This window comes from Pan paniscus, chromosome 7 (assembly GCF_029289425.2).
Source record: "Pan paniscus chromosome 7, NHGRI_mPanPan1-v2.0_pri, whole genome shotgun sequence".
Lineage (NCBI taxonomy): Eukaryota > Metazoa > Chordata > Mammalia > Primates > Hominidae > Pan > Pan paniscus.
In genome coordinates, this window is record NC_073256.2 from 97,248,033 (window position 1) to 97,273,759 (window position 25,727).

General features: G+C 39.0%; 1 protein-coding gene, 1 long non-coding RNA gene and 1 pseudogene across 4 annotated transcripts in view; 1 reads left to right on the top strand and 2 right to left on the bottom strand.

The window, feature by feature from the left end:
• LOC134730985 (uncharacterized) overlaps window positions 1-25,727 on the top strand; it is a 304,042-nt gene that overhangs the window by 137,047 nt on the left and 141,268 nt on the right. The window lies entirely within an intron of this gene.
• Window positions 11,379-12,123, bottom strand: LOC100973866 (ferritin heavy chain-like; annotated as a pseudogene).
• The window catches only part of FABP12 (fatty acid binding protein 12), a 36,499-nt gene continuing 25,576 nt past the window's right edge, over window positions 14,805-25,727 (bottom strand). The window contains exons 1-5 of one of the 2 annotated variants that reach the window (XM_055116686.2): window positions 23,670-23,780; window positions 21,119-21,284; window positions 19,314-19,486; window positions 16,882-16,983; window positions 14,805-14,988 (exon numbers count right to left, since the gene is read on the bottom strand). In XM_055116686.2, the coding sequence (XP_054972661.1) occupies window positions 14,914-14,988; window positions 16,882-16,983; window positions 19,314-19,486; window positions 21,119-21,191 (423 nt within the window). In that variant the 5' untranslated portion in view covers window positions 21,192-21,284; window positions 23,670-23,780 and the 3' untranslated portion in view covers window positions 14,805-14,913. Of the gene's footprint in view, window positions 14,989-16,881; window positions 16,984-19,313; window positions 19,487-21,118; window positions 21,285-23,669; window positions 23,781-25,727 lie in introns of those variants that run through there. The other variant, XM_034966276.3, reaches the window with a different exon arrangement.

Sequence of the window (25,727 nt, forward strand, 5' to 3'; positions counted from 1 at the left end):
CATTAATACATAGATCACAGTTCCCAGTGCAAATACCATCATTGCTTCTAAAGGATGAAAATACTGATGTGTGGGTTGACCAACTGGTATGTTGATCCATGGGAGGCTGCACAGAAAACCCTGTGGCCAGGAGAAGCATTGTCAATGGCATGTCTCTTTCTGAGCTCTGCCCATTTGTTCTAGGTGAGGGTTATGTATACTGCTCTTATCTCATAGCCCTACCAACATCCCTATGGCTCCTGTCACAAGATGCCTTGCCCAATGGCTCTCTCAAGGCCAAATGAAGCCTATAGTTTTGGAGAGTAAAAATCCCTTATTCACATTTGCTTTTATTCCTCTGATAGACTATCCTGCCTTTGTTCCGTAGAGATGATTTTATTAGCATTTCATTTGTGTATGTACTGTATTTTATTTGTGTATCTCCTGAATTTGAATATCAGCCAAAAAGAAAACATAAGAACAATCTGGAAAAAAAGTTATGTGAGGAATCAATTAAAGATGCTTTTTTTAATAAAAAAGAGAAATATTATCTGTGCTCATAGAGTTGACAATTATTGACATATTTGCTATGATAAATTTGTTTTAGATTTGCATTCACCTGTGCTTAGATTGTTAATTTTTCATGAACAATGTGAAAGAATGCACAATATCTATGGTAAAACAGAGTATCTGCAGCAGTGGAATGGGCATAGCACACTTTTAGCTCCACAGAGCTCAGTCAGGTATTTGCATTTATGAGTAGCCTGAAATCTTTAGAGTTTTGTAGGAGGGCAAAAAGGAGAGATACTGCCCTGATGGTGCAGTTACATCAATAGCCTGTAGACCATAAGGCTACTTGCCCATAAGACCTTGCAAAACTTAAACTCATCCAGTGTTAGGTGACAACTGGGCCTAAGGTAGTCCTTTTCCTTTAAGTAGTATTTGGTTTCAAAATGGAACTCTTGAAGATAGAAACATTTTGAAGAGTCAAAGGGAAAATGTGTCATTAGAGTTCTCCTGATAGGAGATCTCAGAGGAGAAGGGGAATGAAGAAAAGCTTTCATGATATCTCTCAAATTATTCCTCCTGGACCTGTATTAGTTTCTCCTATATGGGAGGCTAATACCTAACACATGGACCTTATTGTCTCTAGAGTCAATCTTTTTGAGAATAACCCATCATAATTTTACTCCCCCAATTTCTTAAAAGACATTTTCTTCATTCATACCTTTCACCTTTATGTCTAATAATTAGGGTCAGTATATATAAGATTTCATAGAACTTATAAAAATCTGGAAATGTATCTAAACATAGAAAAATTATAATAAAAAGAGGACAGTCACTACTATACACATGTTAGAATAGCTAAAATGAAAAAGACTGACCCAAATGTTGGCAAGGATGTGAAGAAACTGAAACTTTCATACACTGCTGGTGAGAACGTTAAATAGTATATCCACTTTGAAATATTGGTTGAAAATTTCTTTAAAATTAAGCATGCACTTACCATATGATCTAGCCATTCCATCCCTAGGTATTTATCCAAGAGAAATAAGTGTCCAGGGAAAAGTCTATGCATAAGTGTTTATAGCTGCTTTATTTGCAATAGGCAGAAACATAAATAAGCCTAAAGTATACCAATAAGTGAACAGATAAACAAATTATGGTATCTATACAAAGAAATACTACACAGAAATAAAAAGAAATGAAGAAGGATACATGTAATTATGATGAGTTTAAAAACCCAGAAAAAAACAAGAGAAAGGAGTGTATGATTCCATTTACATGAAACTCTAGAAAATGAAAACTGATCTATAGTGAAAGGGAGGTGATCATCAGTGATTGCCTTCAGATGGGGTGGGGCAAAGACAGGGGGAGTGGCATGGAAAGGGGCTCCAAGGGGCAGGAGGAAACTTTTGGGAGTAATGGATATGCTCATTATCTTAACTGTGGTGATTGTTTCACAGGTGTATGCATAGATCACAATATATCAAAGTGTATAATTTAAATATGTGTGGTTTGTTCTATGTCAAATATATCTCAATAAAGTTATTTAACAAAGAAACTGGTCAGTTTAAAATTCGACTGAGAAAAATACTGGGCAACAGATATCTAGAACAAAGAAGAGACAGAGAAATGAAAACTTGAACATTAAATGTATGAAAGCCTTTAGATAAATCTTTAGATAAATCTTTCTATAATAAATGATAGAGAGAGTAGGTAGCAATAAAGCAGTAGATGTAATATCTTTCAGGAAGTGTTCAAAGGCAAGTCTGCTTGTACAACTAGGTAGAGATAAACAAGGGGAGGAAAAGGCAAGAAAACCAATGCCTCTGACAATCTAGTAAGCCTCTGCCCACAAATAACATAAATCTAAAAAACTGGAAAATCAGAGAGATGGGAAAATTTAAAAATTACTTAATAAAAGAAAATATCGAAGCTATATTAGGAAAAAAAAACAGTTTTAAAGGTGACCCTTAAACTGTACTACACAGCACCACCTTGAGGAAAACAATAGAAAATACTATTTCATGTTTAACAGAGCCTAATTGATTCACTGATTTATTCATTCAGTATTTATTAATACTTAGCATTTCTAGGTATGCCAGACACTGTTGGGACAACAACAAAGCATAAATGAAAGCAACAACCAAAAATCCCTACCCTCTTAGAGCTTACTTGTCAAGAAAAGCAGCTTTGTTTTTAAATAATTTATGGTTGTCTGTAAATTCGTTTTACAAACTTTTAAAAAAATGCAGTAAGAATTTAAAGGAAGCCCTTTGTATCAAAAACAAAAAAGACTATTGTGATTTTTCTTTTTAAATGAGTTTTCATAGAAGAGATTTGCATAAATCAGAGTTTATTTGTAACACTCCATAGTCAATTCCAAGATTTCTCAAAAAAGCAAAAACAAACAAACAAAACAATGTAGTGGATGCTGCCTTGTACTCCTTTATCCCATGTCCAAGATGAGGCACACATAAGCCCAGCTGCCAGGAGCGCAGGTTTCACAAGGCTAACAGCTGTGCCCACATCCTGGAATGATTATACCCTCATATCAGACAGCCATTGGGTCATGGCTGCCCCTCCCTCTGGGAATGTATTTAAACTTGGGCAAGGGAGCTCTTTTTAGCCAAAGGATTTCTCAGTCTTCATTTCTGTCTGTGCTTCAGCCTGGATAGATTCTATTGCTGCATTTTCAAGTTCACTAATCTTTTCTCCTCTAGTTTCTAATCTGTTCTTAATCCTATCCAGCAAATGTTCATTTCAGTTATAGTATTTTTTTATTTCTAGGACTTTTATCTTTCATTTATCTTTTCATTATGCTCAAATTCATCAAATCCCTGAGTATTTGAGCATATTTATATGTTTTAATTTGTGTCTGCTAATTCCATCGTCTCTGTCATTTCTGGGTCTGTTTCTATTAAGAGATTTTATTTCTGATTATAGATTTCATTTTCCTGCTTCTTGTCCTGTATAATAATTTTTGACTGGATGCCTGGACATTGTGACTGTAATATTATTGAATGCCTGAATTTTGTTGTCTTCCTTTAAATAGCATTGGTCTTTGTGCTGACAGGAATCTAAGTTACTTGCAGATAAGCTCCTCTTTCCAATGCTTGTTTTTAAGCTTTGTTAAGGTGGGTCTAGTGTAGCCTTTACTCAAGGGTAGTTCAGCCCTAGTACCAAGACAATACCTTTCTGAGGTCTCTTCTGAATGCCCCAGTTGAGTACTGACCATCTCCACTCTGGCCACAGATTCAACAACTCTCTGCCCTGTATAAGCCCCAGGAATTGTTCAGTTGACAGCCCTCTGGTCATTCTTTCCATGGCTTCATTGAAGTTTTACTCTATGCATGCACAGCTAGGGATTTCGCCAAGAATAAAGAAGACTCTCCATACTTATTTCTAGAGGTCTTTATCCCACAGATTTTATCTTCCTCTCCAGAATCTCTTCCTTTCAATATCTCTCCTCACCTCAGTGAGGCCACTGCGCTCTTCCTGTAACCCTGCTCCCTGCATGGCCACTGGGGATAAGCCCCAAGGCAGAAAGCTGGGAGGATGGTGGAGGTTCACCTCCAATGTTACACTTTCCTAAGGCATCATGATCCTCCTGCATATCCTGTTCTCCAATATCTGAAAATAGCTTCTTCATATATTTTGTTTAGTATTCTAGCCACTTAGGGGATGAGGGTAAATTGAATCCTTGTGACTGTATCACGGTTAGAATCCAGTCCCAACATTCTTCTTTAGCTCATCTATGCATGCAGTGTAGCATTAATACAAGCTTATTTCAGTAATGCATATCTTCCATTTTTACAACATTGTTCTTTAAGAAAATGTCTTTGAGGTTCTAATGTGAGGAGGTGGTGAAGAACAGAGCTTTTTCCCCCTGTCAGTCCTGGAGTAGTGGAAAAGGAAGCAGGTGCTGGAATAGAGAATTGAAAAGGGGTATGCCTATAACCCTCAATGCCACAATATGCCAACTCTCTACATTTCTATATTTGTGTAGGATTTGGGAATCTTAGGTCAGTAACTGTCTAGGAGAAAAAAACAACAACAAAAACAAAACAAAGAGCAGTATCACAAGGGAAGAAAGTAGCTAGAATCTAGACTCAAAATGATGCAGACTTGAACTGTTTTAAGTTACCCAAATGTTTCCAAGTAGTGGCCTTCTAGGACTTTATTATTTTGAAACACTCTTTAGATGCCCTCAAGAGAATAGACAAAGGTTGCCAAGTATTAGATCTAGTACCCAGCATGTAAGAACTTCTGTGTTCCACGTTTGATAAACTTGTTCTTGGTGTTCAAAGGTCACCAAACTACCACTACCAAAAATCAAGCAAAAAAGGATTCGTAATACTTCATTGTAGGCATTGGAATAATATTTACAGAATTCTTGAGGCCAGCTTATCTTTTATCCCTTCCCCAGCCTTCAATATCTACCAGAGGTAAATGATTAGGAAGTTACCAAAATAGAGTAGATCATCCAATCATGGAGGAGATTGCTACCAGTTCTTAGCTTTGGAATGCATTTTTATATCCTATATTTTATATGGAAAGAGTTTTATATGGAAGAAAATACATATTCTTCATATATTTTGTATGGAAGAGTTGCTTTCTAGTTAAAAAGTCATTCAAATGAAATTTTTAAAGCAAATAGAAATAATCCTGGCTTTAGCCATAATCCTAGAAGTAATGCCAAAAGCCTCACTTTTTTTTTTCCAAAGCCCTTTGTCCAGCTACAGTGTTCCTTAGTGATAGGGAGCACTTACAGTGAGATGAAGCCTTTACAGTGAAATGGACTGCAATCCTGGAAGTACTATAAGCATCATTATTTAACTTCTCTGAGACATAAATTTCTTAATTATGAAATAAGCATGGTTTTTATCTACCAAATTGTGTTTTACTAAAAATTTTTAAGATAGCGTAAGTGACTTAGTACATTGTTTGACACATCATAAGCATTTTATACCAGTCAGAAAAGTAAAAATCACACATTAGAGATTTTAAAACAAGGAAGTGTTGAAGCTGGTATTGGAGAACTAAAAAAATAACACAGAGGTAACACGGAGTAATAGCAGGACTCAACTACTACCCATATGGCTGCAGGAGCAAAAGAAAGGGACGGAGTTTTAGAATGCAAAAGCTTGGAGGAGGGGTCCTATAAAGCTGGGACTCAGACTTCAGAGGAGAGAGTAGGTGGCTGAGCTGGTGCTGGTACTCCTAAAGGTGTACTAAGGGGCTGAGGCAATGAGCTGATTTCATTCGTTTTTCTTCTCTCTGGAATCACTGTTCTTTTTGGGTGATATCCTTTGTCTTGAAAACAATTTTCATATAATTTGTCCATTTTTTGTTGTTTCAGGTGGAAGGATAAATCTGGCCCCTTTTACTCCATCTTGGCTAGAAAGGGAAGTCTCTAATGTTTTCTAGGCAAACAGGTTAGCAACTTAGCCACTTTTTAAAGATGAGTTCAATAGGTTCTGTCTCATATTGTTTAGTTTTTCAGTGTACTTATAAAATCAGGCAATCGTTTTGGCATAGTTTAGATATAATGCCCTTTAATGACATGCAGCTTTCTAGGATCTAAGACCAAAAACTTTTAAATCACTCTTAACTCTCTCCTGCTTTCAAATGCAATCCATCAATACATTCTGTAGCTCTAACTTAGAAAGTCTTACTACTTCTCATTCTCTCCACTCTCATCCCCACTGCAAGGCACCATCAGCACATGCCTAGAATACTGTTAAGACTTCCTAATTGACTTACTTCTGAGTTTTTGAACCCAACAGCCATGATTCCCTTAAACTGTACATCAGATTATGTCGCTCGTCCCCTAAATACTTTCCAGTTGCTCCCATTTCTCTCAGAGTAAAAGCCAAAGTTCTTGCAATGGCCTATGAGGCACACCATAATCTGTCTCTACTATTATCTCTCTGCATTCATCTCATGCTACTCTCTCCCTTGCTCTGTCTACTCCTGCCACACTTAATATCTTTCTTGTCTTCAATCACAGCATGCTCCTACCTTAGGGCCTTTATACAGTCTCTTCCCTCTGCCTAGAATGCCCTCCTCTGAGTTATATGCCAGGCTCATTTTCTCTCTGCCTTCATAGCTTTACTCAAGTGTCATATTTTCTGCTCCCATCAGCATGACCTCAACAATCTTTCTTTAGGCTGCCAGCAGCAGTAGGTTACAGTTGCTGCAATTAATTTCAGTTCACAATTTTTTATTGTCTCTGAGCCAACCTCATGGAACTGCCTCAGAGAAACCAGCACAAACCATCTGGAACCTTCTCCCTCTTCTCATACAGCTCAGACCCAACCCGATGGGGCCCCACAGGAGCAGTGCCTCCTCTGAGGCCTAAATTTCAGCTCTTACTGGTCGAAGTGGCTTGTGTCTGTAATCCCAGCACTCTGGGAGGCTGAGGTGGGAAGATCATTTGAAAGCCAGGTGATCAAGAACAGCCTGGGCAATATAGAGAGACCCCGTCTCCACACACACACACACACACACACACACACACACACACACATTCTTAAGTGTCACCTGCTTTCTGAAGTTGCTACTTGTGTGAAATCTTAATGTTCTTTTAATGCCATTTAAGCTTTTTATACCTGTTAACAAATCTTCATATTAAATTCTCCCTATTATTACATAATATAACCAGTATGGTTTCTAAGTCCTGACTGAACCCAGAGCGATAAAGAAATTAGTACTAGGAGTAAGTTTTTAAAGATAATGTCTGAGTGCATTCTCTGTTGCTTATAACAAAACACCTGAAACTGGGTAATTTATAAGGAAAAGGAATTTTTGTTTTCAGTTTTTTTTAATTGATACATAACTGTACATATTTATGGGGTACATGTGATATTTTGATCCATGCATATATATAATGTGCAATGATCAAATCAAGGTATTTAGGATATCTGTCACCTCAAATACTTACCATGTCTTTGTGTTGAGAACATTCAAAATCTTCTTTTCTAGCTATTTTGAAATATACAATAAATGATTGTTAACTATTGTCACTCTACTGTGCTATCAAACACTAGAAGTTATTTCTTCTGTCTAACTGTATTTTTATACCCATTAACCAACCTCTCTTCATCACCCCCACCCACTTCTCGGCCTCTAGTAACTATCGTTCTGCACTCCACCTCCATGAGATAAACGTTTTTATCTCCCACATTTGAGAACATGTGATATTTGTCTTTCTGTGCCTGGCTTATTTCCAGGCACAGGTCATTACATAATGACCTCCAGTTCCATCCATGTTGCTGCAAATGACCAGATTTTATTTTTTTATGTGGCTGAATAGTATTCCAATGTGCATCTACACCACATTTTCTTTATCCATTCATCCATTGATGGACACTTAGGCTGATTCCATATCTTGACTATTTTGAATAGTGCTGCAATAAACATGGGCATCCAGATATCTTTTTGATATACTGACTTCTTTTTTATTGAATATATACCAGCAGTGAGATTGCTGAAATATATAGTAGATCTATTTTTAGATCTAATTTTTTAGGAAAGTCCATATTATTTTTCACTGTTGCTGTACTAATTTCCATTCCCACCAGCAGTGCATTAGCATTCCCCTTTCTCTACATCTTCACCAGCACCTGTTATTTTTTTGTCTTTTTGATAACATACATTTTAACTGGGGTAAAATGTTATCTCTTTGTGGCTTTGATTTGCATTCCATAATAACTAGTGATGCAGAGCATTTTTGCATGTGCCTGTTTCCCATTTGGATGTCTTCTTTTGAGAGATGTCTATTCAGATTGTTTGCCCGTTTTTAATCAGTTTATTTGCTTTTTTGCTGTTGAGCTGTTTGAATTCCATAGATATGTTGTTTATTAATCCCTTGATGGATGAACAGTTTGCAAATATTTTCTCCTATTCTGTACGTTGTCTCTTCACTCTGTTGATTGCTTCCTTTGTTATGCAGCAGCTTTTTGGCTTGATGTGATTTCATTTGTCCAATTTTGTATTTGTTGCCTGTGCTTTTACGGTCTTACCCAAAAAATTTTGCCCAGGCCAATTCATTTCTCCAATACTTTCTTCTAGTATTTGTATAGTGTCAGGTCTTACATTTAAGGCTTTAATCCATTTTGATTTGATTTTTGTATTTGGTGAAAGAAAAGGGTCTGGTTTTTTTATTTCTACATATGGATATATAGTTTTCTCAGCACCATTTATTGAAAATACTATCCTTTTCCCACTGAATATTCTTGATGCCATTATCAAAAGTCAGTTGGCTATAAATACATGGATTTATTTCTGGGTTCTCCATTCTGTTCCATTGGTTTATGTGTCTGTTTTTGAGTTACTATAACCTTGCAGCATATTTTGAAGTCAAATAGTGTGATGACTCTAGCTTTGTCCTTTTCTTTTTGCTCAAGATTGCTTTGGCTATTCAGGGTCTTCTGTGGTTCTTACAGTTATGGAGGCTGGGAAGTCCAGGATTATGGGATCACATATGGCAAGAGCCTTCTTGCTGGTGGGTACTCTCTGCAGAGTTCTGAGGCAGTGCAGGGCATCATATTGTGAGGGGACTGAGCACGCTAACTCAGGTCTCTCATACTCTTCTTACAAAGCCACCATAATTCACTGACTCATTAATTCATTGATCCATGAATGGACTAATGTATTCTTGAGGGCAGAACCCTCATGACCTAATCTCCTCTTAAATGTCCCACCTCTCAATACTGCCACATTGGGGATTAAGTTTTAACATGAGTGTTAGTGGGTACAAACTTTCAAACCATAGCAGATGAGATTTGTGGTTTAAGTTGGTTGCATCCTTGGTCTTCAAAGTAGGGTTGAGCTCCTTGCTAATAGAAAATGAAGTGGTAATGGCATCACAGTTAGACTAATTATTATGTGTATTGATTGTGATGAAGTGTGTATCCTGATGGCTGTAGCACTTGTCCATGAAGGCAAGAATGGAATGGAATGACTTCTTTTGAATGCTGTGGAGTTCTTATCCAAAGAAAATGACAAACTCATATCATTATACTCTCAGTTTAAGTCATGTTCAGAGAACTAGAAAGCATGTGCAAGGACCTAAAATTAATATTTTTATAATGGCAGAGCTGACTTTGCTGACAATGAGGTGCAAAATTTAGTTGTTTGGGGTAGAGTTACAATGTAAGTTGAATTCACGTCTTCACTAAGTTTCTCACTTGAAAACTAGGGCAGTCATTGGGAAAGAGTGAAATAATGACACTTGGAATGGGGACATCTGGGTGATCACAGAAGAAGCTGAAAATTTGGAGCTCTAGAATCACTCTGAGCCTCTCTTGACAGTAGAAGCAAACTGCCTTTCAGTGTCTGAAAAGACTAACTCTTTTTGCTTGATGGCCTTATCTGGAGCAGTTGCCTTGCTCCCTAGGACTCACTGCAACCATACATGGTTGCCACTACAACCAAAATTAGATAAGATCTCCCCATGTTCTAGGACAAGGGTAAGGTCTGACCCTGGAGGAAACGTTATACTCTAAAAGAATTTAAAGATGTTCATTTATATTGACAGAGATCTGGGTAATACACATTGGAGTGGATTCTAAGGATATTAAACCAAGGAGAACAAACTACAACACTTCATTAGTCCAACTTTATTCATATGACTTCATTTACCAGAGACTCTTCATTTAATTGTTAGCTTGTGCAGCTAGCAATTTATTCTAACAATTTATCTCTAACAATTTACTTGGTTAATTGACTTGGTTAGTTGAAACTTGGGCTCAACAGCAGACTGATATTTAATGAGACTGAGATTCTAGAATTTCCTTGGTCTGACAGAGAGAAGGAATCCAAAATCTTAAGGAAATTAGAATTTGGGAATAGTCTATCATTATGCTAGGCCCAGAAGATACTTCCTTCACTAAAGTATGAGAAATAAGTGAGAGGAGCATGAGTGTCCTTAAAGAGCTCTGTGGTAACTGTTGTGTAGATGGGATACCATGGTGAGAGGTGCCACCACAACACAATTAATCAACATTTGGTTGTTTTCTGCTTCTGTTTCTTCTTCTTCTTCTTCTTCTTTTTTTTTTTCATATGAGACAGAGTTTTGCTGTTGTCACCCAGGCTGGAGTGCAATGGTGCAATTTCGGCTCACTGTATCCTCCGCCTCCCAGGTTCAAACAATTCTCCTGCCTCAGCCTCCCAAGTACTTGGGATTACAGGCATGTGCCACCATGCCTGGCTAATTTTTGTATTTTCAGCAGACATGGAGTTTCACCATGTTGGTCAGGCTAGTGTCAAACTCCTGACCTCCAATGATCTGCCCACCTTGGCCTCCCAAAGTGCTGGGATTACAGGCATGAGCCACTTCACCCAGCTGTTTTCTGCTTCTTAAATCTACAGCTCCAAAAAGTAATCTTTCTGATCAGTTCAGGGCATAAGAGTTCATGTAGGGTGGATTTCTCAGGCTTTACAAGTTCAGGTTAGTAGTTTTAATAATGCATTTATTTATCATATTCATTATTACATAAAAAGACTCTAAAAGAAACTCTAATAATTATTTTCTTGATTTCTGGAGATGCATTCTGGCATGCTTCTCCAGAAATTAAGACCTATTTTGAAGTCTGGCCTTGGTATTGATTAGCTGAGGAACTTTAAGGAAACCATTTAGCCTATCTGAGTCTCAGTTTAATCTCAAAGAGAAAATGAAGTTATGCATAGAAAGTTTAAACATAGTGCCTGACACTTAGCAAGACTCAACAACAGCTGTTATCATTGTTATTATTTCATTTTCCATCTCAGGTTGTCAATTGACTTATTCAAATAAAACATGATTTTCCCAAACTTATAGTCAGGAAATATTCAACATTAATTCTACTGTTAAATAAACCTAAACGCCTCCTCTTTCTTTTTTTTAATTATTTATTTATTAATTATTTGGGTACCAAATTTCTTTATTTGAAGGAATGGTGCAAATCAAAGAACTTAAGTGGATGTTTTGGTACAACTTATAGAAAAGGTAAAGGAAACCCCAACATGCATGCACTGCCTTAGTGACCAGGGAAGGCACCCCACGTCTATGGGGAAATTAGCCTGAGACTTAGCTTTCATTATCACTGTCTCCCAGGGTGTGCTTGTCAAAGAGATATTCTGCCAAGCCAGATTCGGGTGCTCCCATCTTGCGCAAGTTGGTCACGTGGTCACCCAATTCTTTGATGGCTTTCACCTGCTCATTCAGGTAATGTGTCTCAATGAAGTCACACAAATGGGGGTCATTTTTGTCAGTGGCCAGTTTGTGCAGTTTCAGTAGTGACTGATTCACATTTTTTTCCAAATATAATGCACACTCCATCGCATTCAGCCCGCTCTCCCAGTCATCACAGTCTGGTTTCTTGATATCCTGAAGGAAGATTCGGCCACCTCGTTGGTTCTGCAGCTTCATCAGTTTCTCAGCATGTTCCCTCTCCTCATGAGATTGGTAAAGAAAGTATTTGGCAAAGTTCTTCAAAGCCACATCATCGCGGTCAAAGTATAAGACATGGACAGGTAAAAGTAGGAGGCGCAGAGCTCCAGGTTGATGTGGCGGTTGATGGCGGCCTCTGAGTTCTGGTTGTAGTTCTGGCGCTCCTGCGAGGTGGACGGGGTCGCCATGGCGGCGACTAAAGAGAGACGGCTGCAGCGGCGGCGCTGGGGCGGCGGCGGGGGGACCTTGGGGCGGTCTGAGGGGGCGGTGAAGAGGTGACAGACGGCTGGCTATGGGCGGCCGGCCGGGCTAGGGGAAGAGCGCTGGGTTCCGTCCAAGCACCGTTGAAGCAGGAAACCCCAACGACTCTCCGCGAAGACCGTCTCCGCCTTCTCTTTCTTTAGTTGGTGTTTTTTAAATTTCTGTTCTAGCAATATTTTGGCTACGTCTGAATCAAATAATATGGTTTTGTTTAAAACCCCAAACTTTTCCCAGCTTAAAAAGAACAGGTTATGCCTCACTAGGAATAACTCCATATTCCTTAAATATCTTGACTGATGATTACTGACTTGAGCTGAATTAATGCAAACTGCACTGAGGCTGTGGCCCAGAAAGAGAGATGTCATGAAAAGGAGTGATAGGAGTCCATTCATGCTGATATGTCTGCCGCCCTATTGCTAGTTGTCTTCCATCCTGGGCAAGGCAATTATTCACCAAGAAAGTGGTTTTAAATCTTTCTTTCCAAGTAGAAACATTTGTTTTATGGCAGGGCGTGTGGCTCACACCTATAATCCCAGCACTTTGGGAGGCCGAGGTGGATGGATCAGTTGAGGTCAGGAGTTCCAGACCAGCCTGGCCAACATGGCGAAATCCTGTCTCTACTAAAAATACAAAAATAGCTGGGCATAGTGGTGTGTACCTGTAATCCCAGCTACTAGGGAGGCTGAAGCAGGAGAATCGCTTGAACCTGGGAGGTAGAGGTTGCAGTGAGACAAGATTGCACCACTGCACTCCAACCTGGACAACAGAGCGAGATTCCATCTAAAAAAAAGAAAGAAAAAAGAAAAGAAACATTTGTTTTATACTCTGTTGCTTATACATTCCTGGAGATTAGTACACCCATGTGATGTCTTTCTAATATATCACTTCTCTATGGAGTTGATCAAGAGCAGCAAGCACGACTTCATTCTCCTTCTATCCCCGGCTCTCATGCAGTGTCTGGTGCACAGCAGATGTGCAGCAAATCCTGAATTACAACATCACTCTGGAGCTGTGGTATGTCTTGTTTGATTTGGTTTATTTAGATCAGTTTCCCAACCATCCCTGAGAGATATGCACTTCGATCAACCACAGTAAATGACTTTCTACTTTAATGATTCTCAACTGCATAAAGGAAATGAGAAGACAGGAGGCATGCTGCTCATCTCTCCTGGAAATGTGCAGTTGCTGTTGTTGTATTTTTGTGGTTGTTTTTTCAGTTGAGTACTCAAACATCCCTAGATTTTATCAGATTGTTGACAAATGAAATCATATTAACACCTACATCCAATGTCATGCTCCTGTTCATGAAAAACTCTAGCCCTTGAAAGTCCATCCTTCTCCCAGCCCCTGGCCCCCAGGTGTTCCTGAGAGTCAACAGGGATGTCTTTCCTGGCTTCTCCTGGTATCTGCTAACTATCCCTTCAGCACAAGGCTTCCTGCATTGGTTCTTATTGCCTACAAGAGTATCTTCATGACCACAGTAGGCAAGACACCCTAATGCCAAAGCCAGGAGCACCGTTTTTCAAAGTTCCCATAGCTAATGACTGTGGAGGTGTCAGAGCAGTGCTGGGCTCCTTTCCAATAGGGGGACTGCTTCTCCTCTGTCTTTGCAGCAAGCTGTTACCTGGGCCTGCAGTAGAGCTGCTCACATCCACAGCCATGCACAGGGCCTCAGGAAAACTGCTCCTTCAGCGTCTGCCTCGAATTCTCTCTCTGTCCAGTCCAAGTAGCTGAGGGTACAGATATCTTTGTGTGTCTTCCATTGTCCTCTTCGTCATTTCAGTACACCAAAAAATAAACAAGCACTTCTTCCACATCTACCAGACGACTGAGATCCCCCATATATCAATTCAGACAAATAAGCAATGACAGGCCTCACGTTCAAACGGTAAAACTCTATATCCTCATCTGGACTCAGCTGTGGCATCCTGCTACACATTTTAAGACAAATGGAAGCTTGTTTATTCACTGGTATAATGTAGTATTACACTTGGTTCATAATTGTACACCATAAACCTCTTTCTACCTAACTGTTCCAATCTAAGTTCACTTTGTTATGGTTGTAAGGTTAATAACTGGGCAACATGGATTCTGGTTCTAATTCTTCCTGAAACCATCTGAGTGATAGTAAAGTGTACAATTAACTGACTCGGGCCTGTTCCCCCATCCACAAAATAAAGTGTTCAGTCCACACAGTTTCTAAAATCCCTCCTAAGCCTGAGAGTGCATGAGGTTTTGTGCTAATAAAACAGAATATTCTTTCAGTGATGTTGGTAGTGGATATGGAGTTCTCTGTCATAACAGTTTAGTATTACATTAGAATGTCAATTACTGCCTTAGTTCTAGACATGGTTTCTTATCTTTTCATATATAACTGAGGTGTACCTGCAAGGTGCGCTGTATTCTATTTATTAAAAAATATTATTTTCTCAATAAAGTGCAGATTATGTTGAATTTAGAGGGTGGACATAAAATGCATCATAAGAAAAAAATCAACATGAAGTGCCTCTCTGAAAATATTATCCCAGCCTTGCATTGAACAGGATATATCATCCTGGATTCTCATGGCCGCGAATGCCAAAGTACTACATGATACAGGCATGTGCAATTTGGCAAGCAAAATTATTGATGCTTGTGCAAAGAAAGGCTCTCTCATATTAATAGTCGTAATATTTTACTTTGGAGTTTTATTTAAACAACCTCAGTAGTTTGGAGGACAGCTTGAGAAAGCCTTAAGAGTTTGAGACTGAGTTTGATGATACTTTCTCGTATGTTCGTGTACAGATAACACTGTTCACAGTACTTTCCTACAAGACAAAAGAAATATGAGGTATTTCAGTATAGTTAGGGAAATTAACATTTAGAAAAGTGCAAACTAAGTACTATCCACACATACATTCCTTAAAAATATTGAAAGAGAGGCCGGGCGCGGTGGCTCACACCTGTAATCCCAGCACTTTGGGAGGCCAAGGTGGGCACATCACCTGAGGTCAGGAGTTCAAGACCAGCCTGGCCAACACGGTGAAACCCCGTCTCTACTAAAAATACAAAAATTAGCCGGGAATGATGGCATGCGCCTATAGTCCCAGCTACTCAGAAGGCTGAGGCAGGAGAATCACTTGAACCTGGGAGGTGGATGTTGCAGTGAGCCAAGATCACACCACTGCACTCCAGCCTGGATGACAGAGTAAGACTCCGTCTCAAAAAAAAAAAAAAAATATATATATATAGATAGATAGATAGATAGATAGATAGATCTATATAGACTATAGATAGGACCTATCTGTTAGCTGGTTTTGCCATGTTCTGTATAACCTATGTATGGTGAATCACATATATGTGGTATATTTCGGGTGTATATAATGTTTATATATGTATAAAGCAAGGCATACAATTTGGAATTTAAGTTTTTATTTAAATACTTTAAATGCCAACATTGATGCATTTTGCTATTTTACATACTCTACACTTTCTAAATGATAATACTAGCTTACACTGATGTAGTATTTTATGGTTTTCAGGGCACTAATATACACATGATGATACTTAATTCTCTCAGAAAACCTTTGGCAAAGACACTGTCTACATCTTGAAGGCAAGGAATCTGAATCTTGAAGAGATTAAATGAATTGTCCAAAGTCACATAAGTACTGAATGGCAGGGGTGGAAATCCACATCCTTTGATTCTGAGTGTAGTGTTCTTCCTAATGAACTATAAAAGCTTTCTGTTTATTGGCTAATGTCATTATAAACAGCAATAAAATCAATCATCCTTAGTCTTCCCCTTCTGAATTTATAAGGAATAAAATGTACTCTTCATTGTAGAAAGAAAAAAAATCACTGTATTAAGAAACAAGGTTAGATTTTTGTAACCTACACACGAATCTTGCATATTCCCTTAGAACTATTTTATATTATGTAGAAAGTTACCTTTTTACTCATTTTGGTATAGGTGGGGGTTTGGGAGAAGGAAAATCATGAACACACATTCTTCTACTCTGGAGAAGTGGGGAAGGTGACCTGGGAAACCATATGAAAGGGAGCAGGATGGATTCTATAAAATATAGAGTGTTCAATGAAAACAACCTGATGCTCCTCCCAGTACCATCACATTTTTCTAGCTGCATATCCCTAGGTAAGTCAATGTCTGAATTTCAGTTTCCTCACTGTTAAATGGGATAATAAGCTTTACCTTACAGGATTATTGTGGAAATTGGGAAATAATATTAATATATGAAAACATAGGGACATGATAGTGACATGTATTAACTCATTCATACACCAAAAAAAACACCACTTCAGCTTCTTATCCCTGGTCTAGAATTCCTTTTCATGTTTTTGTTTGGTGTTGAGATGGAAAAACAGTGAGAAGTTAATCCTGGAGTGGAGTAGAGGATTGGCAACAACCCTCAACCCCTGCTAAAATCTTCATTGCACAAATACATGCTTGCTTTGTTTTACCTGTGAGTCAAAGGATTAGGCTGCATAATATTTTCATTCTCTTTAGTTTTTTAGTTGCTCAATCCACACACATTTTATATAATGCTTATGATTATACATTTATCTCATAATTTTTTTCTCATTCTTTTAAACTATGAGAACAAGGAAAATGGCATTCATTTTCATTGTTTGAGAACAAGTTGTGAGTTTATATTAGTCGTTGCAGAAGGTGGGAAGAAAGCCAGGATGGGCTAACTCACCACCACCATTTTCCCATCCACCAGCTTTCTCGTTATGGTGGTTTCTTTGCCATCCCAGTCCTGAACTTGAATCAGGGACTCCTTATCTAAGGTTACTTTACTCTGAAAAACAGAAAAAACTAAATTCAGATCAGCTTGTCATATTTCAACATTAAAATTTTATCAGGCGGCAAATTCTTTTTAGCTGTTGTAATACTCTCAGGTAGTTTTAGAATGGTGTTGACAACCCTATTTATTTTAAGACTTTGTCAGCAGTAAAATTGTTGGCTAATTCTGCTGAAGAAAAAAGGTTTTACAAGAGTAAAACTGTAATATTATCTTGAAGAATAAGTAAAATGTTCTTTCTTTTTCTTTTTTTTTGAGACAGAGTTTCACTCTTGTCACCCAGGCTGGAGTGCAATGGTGCGTTCTCGGCTCACTGCAACCTCCGACTCCCTGGTTCAAGCAATTCTCCTGCCTCAGCCTCCCAAATAGCTGGGATTACAGGCACATACCACCACGCCCAGCTAATTTTTGTATTTTTAGTAAAGATGGGGTTTCACCATGTTGGCCAGGATGGTCTTGAATCTCCTGACCTTGTGATCTGCCCACATTGGCCTCCCAAAGCGCTGGGATTACAGGCATGAGCCACCACACCCGGCCATGAAATGTTCTTTTTATCTTTGACTGTGTAAGCAGAGTATTATCTTTTTGCATAAAGAGTTACAAATACATTTTAACTTTCAAAATAAGTGTGAAACTCCAGCCTGGACAGCACAGTGAGACCCCCATCTCCATAAAAAATAAAAAATTAGCCAGGTGTTGTGGCACATGCCTATAGTCCCACCTACTTGGGAAGTTGAGGTGGGAGAATCACCTGAGCCTGGGTGGTTGAGGCTACAATGAGCCAAGATTGTACCACTGCACTCCAGCCTGGGCAACAGAGACCCTGTCTCAATAAATAATAATAATAATAATGATAATAATAATACATGTGAAACTAATTCAAACTCCCATTATATGAGCTTACTTAAAAGAAAGAAGGCCTCTTTCCTCTTCTTATCCCAATAATATTTTCCAGTTTTTGTTGTTGTTGTTGTTGTTTTTGGAGATAGGGTATCACTGTGTCATCCAGGCTGGAATGCAGTGGTGCAATCATGGCTCACTGTAGCTTCAACCTCCTGTGCTCCAGCAATCCTCCCACCTTAGCCTCCTGAGTAGCTGGAACTATAGGCACGCACCACCACAGTGGCTAATCTTTGTGATTTTTGTAGAGGCGGGATCCTGCTATGTTGTTCAGGCTGGTCGTAGACTCCTGGCATCAAATAATCCTCCTGTTTTGGCCTCCCAAAGTGCTGGGATTACAGGCATGAGCTACCGCACCCAACCTAGCTTTTTTATTCTAGTAGATTTTTAAGAATTTAGCATAGAAATCCATATTAAGCATTTAAGTCAAAAATTTTCTTCCATTTTATATGGTACAAGAATTTAAACTCTCATATTCATTTAGTAACTGTCTATTACAGTGGCGTGATAGTTCCTTTTATCAGGATATTACCCTCCATATAGTTTAACAATCCTCTATTGAGTTCATTCATTCAAATAATAAATATTTATTGAACAACTGTCATGACCAAGCACGGGGTTCTGTGAAACAGACAGGAAATCCTGTTTTGGATGAGCTCTTACATTCTGGTGTAGGCAAAAAGACTGTAAACAATACATGTAGAAGTAAATTACATATTATAAATAAATAATATATTCCTGAGATATGTGCCCTTGAGATATGAATGAAAACTCTGTGTGGCACTTTCAGGGTGAGACAATAAAAAGCCCATGTCTCTTTATCCTGGTGTTGGAGAAGACCAGGTTGTCCACAGGTGGTAGTTGAACCTCTTTTGGCATGGATCCCTGAGAGATTAGGGGGAGCAGATTTCCTGTTTACTCCACTACACACACACAAACTTCCCCAATGCCACCCGACACTACGTATGTACTATAAGTTAGAAATAAATCCCCATTGTGTTAACTCACTCCAGGCTTGTGGTTCATTGTCACAGTGGCATAACCTTACCTCTGCCAGCTAATACGAGGTTTATTCACTGTAATTCTATGTGTGGAAAACTGCTACAAAATGGATAGGGAAAACTTTTGTTTCTGAGAGGACTAAACAGTAATCTAGGGAAATGATTCTCAAAATGTGGTCTGCTAAGCGTCTGCATCAGATTCATTAAAAATGCAATTTTCAGGGCCTCTGGCAGTGAGCAGGAGGCATTTTTCACAAGCATCCCAGAAGATTTGTATCTTCACATGTGACATCCTTAGACCTATGTTTTAGACAAAAGTTCCTCTTAAGGACTTTAGATATGTTTGCTAGAATTGCTTACTTACCGAGGATGGTATCTGACTAACATTCTTTTGAAATGTGTCTGAAAGACTGTCGTAGGCCTCACCTTTGTTTTGTGGCCACCTGGCGTGATTTCCTCAAACTCTTCTCCCAGCTTAAAAGAGATCTCATTATTTTTAAAGATGCTTTTGGTTTTTATTGTGATGACATCTCCATCTGTACTGATGGTCACAGTGGGTTTTGCCAAACGGCCCAGTTTCCTGCTGGCTCTTCCTATACCTGGAAACCAGATAAAAGGAGTATTATCTTTTTGCATAAAGAATTACAAATACATTATATTACAATACAATACTTAAATCTGTTGTTGACTCCAAAAACTCAACATTATCTGTATAATTCTTTGCTAACTAGGAGGTTTGCGAATTGAACAGATTTAATGGTGCATGACTTCACATATCCCAAGCCAGCAGCTCCACCATTACATGTTAAAATAGACTATCTTTGCAGAAAAAAAATCTGTCTCTAGTTGTTGTTTAGTGAGTATTCTTTTTCACTAGTCCAGTAGCTATTAATCTTACTGATTTTTGAACCCCTTTGAAAATCTGATTAAAGCTATCAACCATCTCCCTATTTTAAAATTATATCCACTCACATACAAACAAAATACTTTGGTATGGATTTTGCCAGATATTTAGCTCTTCACTTGTATTCTTACATGTATATATATATGGGTTTGTTTCCTCAATGATGTATGTTTTTATTATGGTAAAATATTTATAACATATATTTACCATTTGAAGTTACAATTCAGTGGTATTGAGAACATCACAATGTTGTGCAAGCATCACCATTATTTATAGGATTTCAAAAAATATGTTATATCTACTGTTTTTCAACTTGCTTTTTCCCCTTATCTTGTCTTGGAAGTTTTCCCCTTATCTGTGTCTTGAAAATTTTCCATGTCACTCTATATAGATATATACTTTTTCATAGTACATAATATTCCACAGTGTGTATAGACCAAAATTTATTTTGTCTGTCTCCCTGTTGATGAACAATTCATTTGTTTCCATTTTGGTTATTACAAATAATTATGCAGTGACCATCCTTGTATACACAGCTCTGTGCAGCACATGTAGGAGTATTTTCAGTAGAAATAGCATTACATATACTGCAATACCTAAGTTAAAATTCTAAGGGAGGATATATTGGGAAAATACTATAATGTAGTTCATGGAATTCATATCATAAAACACAATCACAGGATGTGACAGATTGGATAATGGTTCCTAAAGATATTCACGTCTTAATCCCTGAAACCTGTGAATGTTACCATTACATGTTAGGAGACTGTACAGATGTGGTTAATTTAAGGATCTTGAGATGGGGAGTTTATCCTGGATTATCAGAGCAGACCTCAAACATAATCATAAATTTCCTTTTAAGAGGGAGGAAGAGGGATGCTATACTACAGAAGAAGAGAGAGCAGTGTGAAAATGGGAGCAAAATTTGGAGCATTGCTGGCACACACTAAGGAAAGCCAGTAGCCAGCAGAGGCTGAAAAACAAAATCTACTCTGAACTTTATTCTGAAGATCCCCTAAAGCTTATAGCAAACATTTACAAAATAATCATTTTAAAAAATAGTTGTATTTTTTTGTTTTAAAACATTTATTAAAATCACTTGCTGTTTAGTTAGTTTATGTAAATTAATGGTAACTTATATGAGAGATTATTGTCAACTCCAACATAGTTTTGCACAGAACTATATCCTGGTACTGAATCAATATTTATTTTTTCCTATGTGAAAAATTAGGGAGTCCAAGATTAATATTATTTTATACAGAGCAAGTTCTGTGCTATCAAAATGCCCATTTTTACTGGATATGATATGCAAGTAAACATAGCTCACCCAGCTCCTTCATGTATTCTTCGAAATTTTCACAAGAAATGGACTTCCATGTTCCTTGGAGCTGGTTAATCATTCTGTCTGAGATAAGTTGATCTCAGAGAACAGTAGTTTCATGTGTATGCTGGTTTTCCCTGAAGTAGTATGGGAATTTATTTTTAATACAATTCTGGGTAGAGAATGAGATGAGAAAAGTTAGGAAATAAAATAAGGAACTCTAATCCTTGCAATGTTCCTTGAGTATCATCTAAAGCAGAAAAGCTTTCTTAAATTTAAATACATCAGGATGAAAATGGAAACACAGTAGAGTGTTTAGCAGAACTAGATACACCTTTTCCAACACCAATTTAGCATCAAAACTAAATGTTACTTTCCTTCCCTAGGACCTGCCAGGCACAAAGCAGTGTGTAAGGGCTGGGCCTGGACAGCTGTGTTTATGCCATGGAACTTTGGTGCCCAGGTCTCTCTCTCCCTCTGTCCAAAGATGATTCAGAAAAAGCCAATTTATTGGCTGTTTGAACATCGTTCTCATTCTTGATAGTTTCAACTAAACACCAGACAGACTTCATAGATGGTACTTGACATTTGAAGTAAAAAGTTAAGTTTAGTAAGGGCTAGAACAACCATTTTAAGTCATGTGCACAATGAAAAAGAGAATGGGACAGAGAAAAAAGAAAGGAAAGAGATCATGTTACACACACATGCACACACACACACACAGCCCTGTTACTGACACTTTTCCAGGTGCCAGCTCAACTTCCCAACGGTTTAAAGAGCCATCATTGCCATGAGAACACCAAATATCTTTTAAGTCCTCTTTAATTTAGGCTAGTTTCTGTTCCTTTCAACCCTGACTGTAACATCTCAGTGTCCACTAATAACTGTAAGTCAGAACAGGGGTCAAGGAATATAACAGCAAATCCGTCAGCTAGAGAAGAGGGGACTCCAAATGCTAAGTAAAGGACAAACATGCCCTTATACATTCCATCAGCCCCTGAGGACATCATTGTTAATTCTAGGCAGAGCTTGATGTCCGTAGGTTGACAAAAGTTATTAAGAAACACTGAAGTTATAAAATTATTTTAAGACAAGAATGGGGACATGGCATTTTATAATTCCCATTAAAATGTTAAATTTCCAAATTCTAATATCCAGGCCAATAGTCTTACTGATAATTATTCAACTAACATTTATAAAGCAATTAGCATTATATGCCTAATATGAGGCAAAAATTTTGCATACACTATTGATTAAATGTTCCAGATATGGTTGGTAAAGATACTATAGTTTGGCCGGGTGCAGTGGTTCTTGCCTGTAATCCCAGCACTTTGGGAGGCCCAGGCGGGCAGATCATGAGGTCAGGAGTTCAAGACCAGCCGGGCCAATATGGTGAAACCCTGTCTCTACTAAAAATACAAAAATTAGCCAGGCATGGTGCAACGCACCTGTAGTCCCAGCTACTCGGGAGGCTGAGGCAGAAGAATCACTTGAACCCGGGAAGCAGAGGTTGCAGTGAGCCAAGATCATGCCACTGCACTCCACTGCACTCCAGCCTGGGCAACAGAGCAAGACTCTGTGTCAAAAAAGCAAAACAAAACAAAACAAAAAGCCTTAGTTCATTGGTTGGTTTTCCTGAGTAATTTGTATGACTGTGCTCATTCAACTTAATAGGCATGAGGCTAAAGCCAGGAAATGACCCAACATTGAGGGTAATCTGGGCACTGAAGGCACTACAATTCCCAGGATTTTCCAAGAAAATGTCGAATGTGCTGTCACATATGTCGGATGCACATGGATCCCCTCCCACAAGGAAAATCATGATTGAAGATCACCTCCTTGAAGATGTCGTATTGGGAGCGGTGTTTTTCCCTGTTGCTGACAGGTTAGACTTGCACAGGCGTCAGTACTGAGGTGTGAGACGGAGCCCATGTATGGCTTCTATCTCTGCACTGTGGCTGCTCCGTTCATGTGTCAATCACATCAGCTCAGAGACTGCCTAATGTCAACTGGCCTAGTCATTTTGTCTACTCTGTTGTTCAGTGCCTCTTCTGTGATCGATGCTTTCTAGTGTTCATGAATACGAGAGCCAAAAATCTTCACATATTTTGCCCATTCCTATAGGTTCACACACATTCCTCTCCACCAAACATTCTTGTCTGCAATTTTTCAGTCCTTCTCCTTCCAGGTCCCTGACCAGCTTTTCAGACGATTCGCTTCCACCCATGAGTATATATATGTTCCCATTCCAAGCCACTGTGTCCTCCACATAAAATAGGGAACAGGTGCATGACTCTGAGCTTTGTCCATTGATATGATTTTCCTTACCAGTTCCCCAAGTCCCCCCCACACCCCAAGTGTCATGAAACCACTGCCCATTTTTAACTTGCCTCCACACCCTGTGCTGACTGGTACATTAAACATGCTCAGGTTTTTTCTCCTCCTTTAGCTGGTCACATGGGACCCACATACTGTCTGGGGCATGATCTGAAGGAGGGGTGCTGGTGCTGCAGTGGTGGATGACATGGGGATCTGCACCACCTGCTCATGCAGTTACCTTAGGACTTCTGGTCTTGTTTAGGCTTGACCCCAGATGCACAATCTGATCTCATGATGGACTTCTGCTGGACATACCTGACTTGATGACTCTGTGGGTCTGAAGGAACCCGGCTCATAACGGACAGTTCCAGATACATTATTACTTGATATCCTATAGTCAAGAATTCTGTCTCTATGGGGCCCCAGTAACACATTAGGCACTCTGTTTTAATAGGTGTATAAGTCTCTGTTACAGATGGCATGATCTTTCTTCACAACCCCAGACATTGGTGCTATGATGCTCACCCACACACATACATACACTCTCTCTCTCACACACACACATACACACACACCATACACATTATATTGCATATTTTCCTCTCACTAACACCTCCAGCACCGTGGAGTTTACCAATCACATGACCCAAGCATCAGCGCAGCTCATATCACAGCCCTTCCTTCCTGCAGACCCTTTCCTGCTCTGGGCTCCACTCAAAGCAGGGAGCCTTTCATGCCATCCAGTATATGGGCTGCAGCACATGCCTAAATGTGCAATATGTTGCCACCATAAGCCAAGGAGTCCCACAAGAATTTTGATAGAACAGGCAAAATGTAGCAATTTGTCTTTTGGAAAAGATTTCCTTATATGTCCCTGGTCAAGCTGGACCCCTAAAAACTTTACTAGAAGGTGCCTCAATCATTACCAACTTTAACTCTCATATTCTGTGTTGAATGTGTCTTACCAAGGCCTCCAGTGTACTAGCCACTTCTTGTTCATCCTGCCTGATAACATGATATTGTGCCAAGTGTCCAGACAGCCTAGATCTCATCTGATTATATTATGATAAAGAGTAGGAGTTAACATAGCCACAGGACTATGTTACAGGTGGCTCATGCCTGTAATCCCAGTACTTTGAGAGCCCAAGGTGGGAGGATCACCTGGGGTCAGGAGTTTGAGACCATCCTAGCCAACACAGCAAAACCCCGTCTCTACTAAAAATTACAAAAATTAGCTGGGTGTGCTGGTGGGCACCTGTAATCCAAGCTTCTCGGGAGGCTGAGGCAGGAGAATCACTTGAACCTGGGAGGTTGCAGTGAGCCGAGATCACACCACTGCACTCCAGCCTGGGCAACAGAGTGAGACTCCAACTCAAAAAATAAAAATAAAAAAATGTAAACATATGTCATTGTCTGTTCCATGCAAATGCAAATGGTTTCTGATCTTTCCTGATTGAGGTAGGAAAGAATGTGAAATATGGTCTGACTGAACACCATGTACCTGACACTGTATTGATCTGCACTAACAAAGATAACACATCAAGCACAGTAGCCCATCATTGGGGTTATTAGTTGACTTTTCACTAGGCTAGAAATATTCTAAGATTCATTTGGATTTTGCAGTGATCAGACTCATGAATTAAATGGTGCTATGATATGAACCACCACCTTCTGCAGTCTTAAAGTCCTTTTGAGTAGCCCCAATTTCTGTCATTCCTCACTCCTCCCCTGCCACCAAATACAATGTTTTTTATTCACCATCTTATCAAGGGATGGAGAGAGGATAGCAGTGAAGAAGGTGGGAGTGTGGGGGTGCAGTTTCAGAAGCTTCCATTTTGCCTTCCCCACTATGATAATTCTTGTTTGAATTAGAAAATGAGAAAGGTGGAGCTTACTCCAACAGCCAAGGAGTCAATCCCAATTACGCATTCAAGGCCTAGGGAAATGACTTCTGGAGGAATCCACAGACCTACCGGATCTACTGAGACCTAGACTTTGGCCAGGATTCTATTTATTACCCAGCTGCTGTATGTCTTCACTCTACCATGATGATTTGGCACTCTGTGAATCGACAATAATTCAGACCCGAGGCTGTCAGAATATCTGGATATTCCTCTTTCCTCATTGCATATTTTCTCAAGTAAACAATAACAGATCTCCTTTGAGGAAAATGGGGGACATTAACAGTTTATGGTATCTCAGGGTTCTTCCTTCTGTGGGCTTGTCACTTATTGAGACAAAGGATTCTGGGTCTGAAAATTGGCTCAGATCTGGAATCTGAGCAAAAGATCATGAC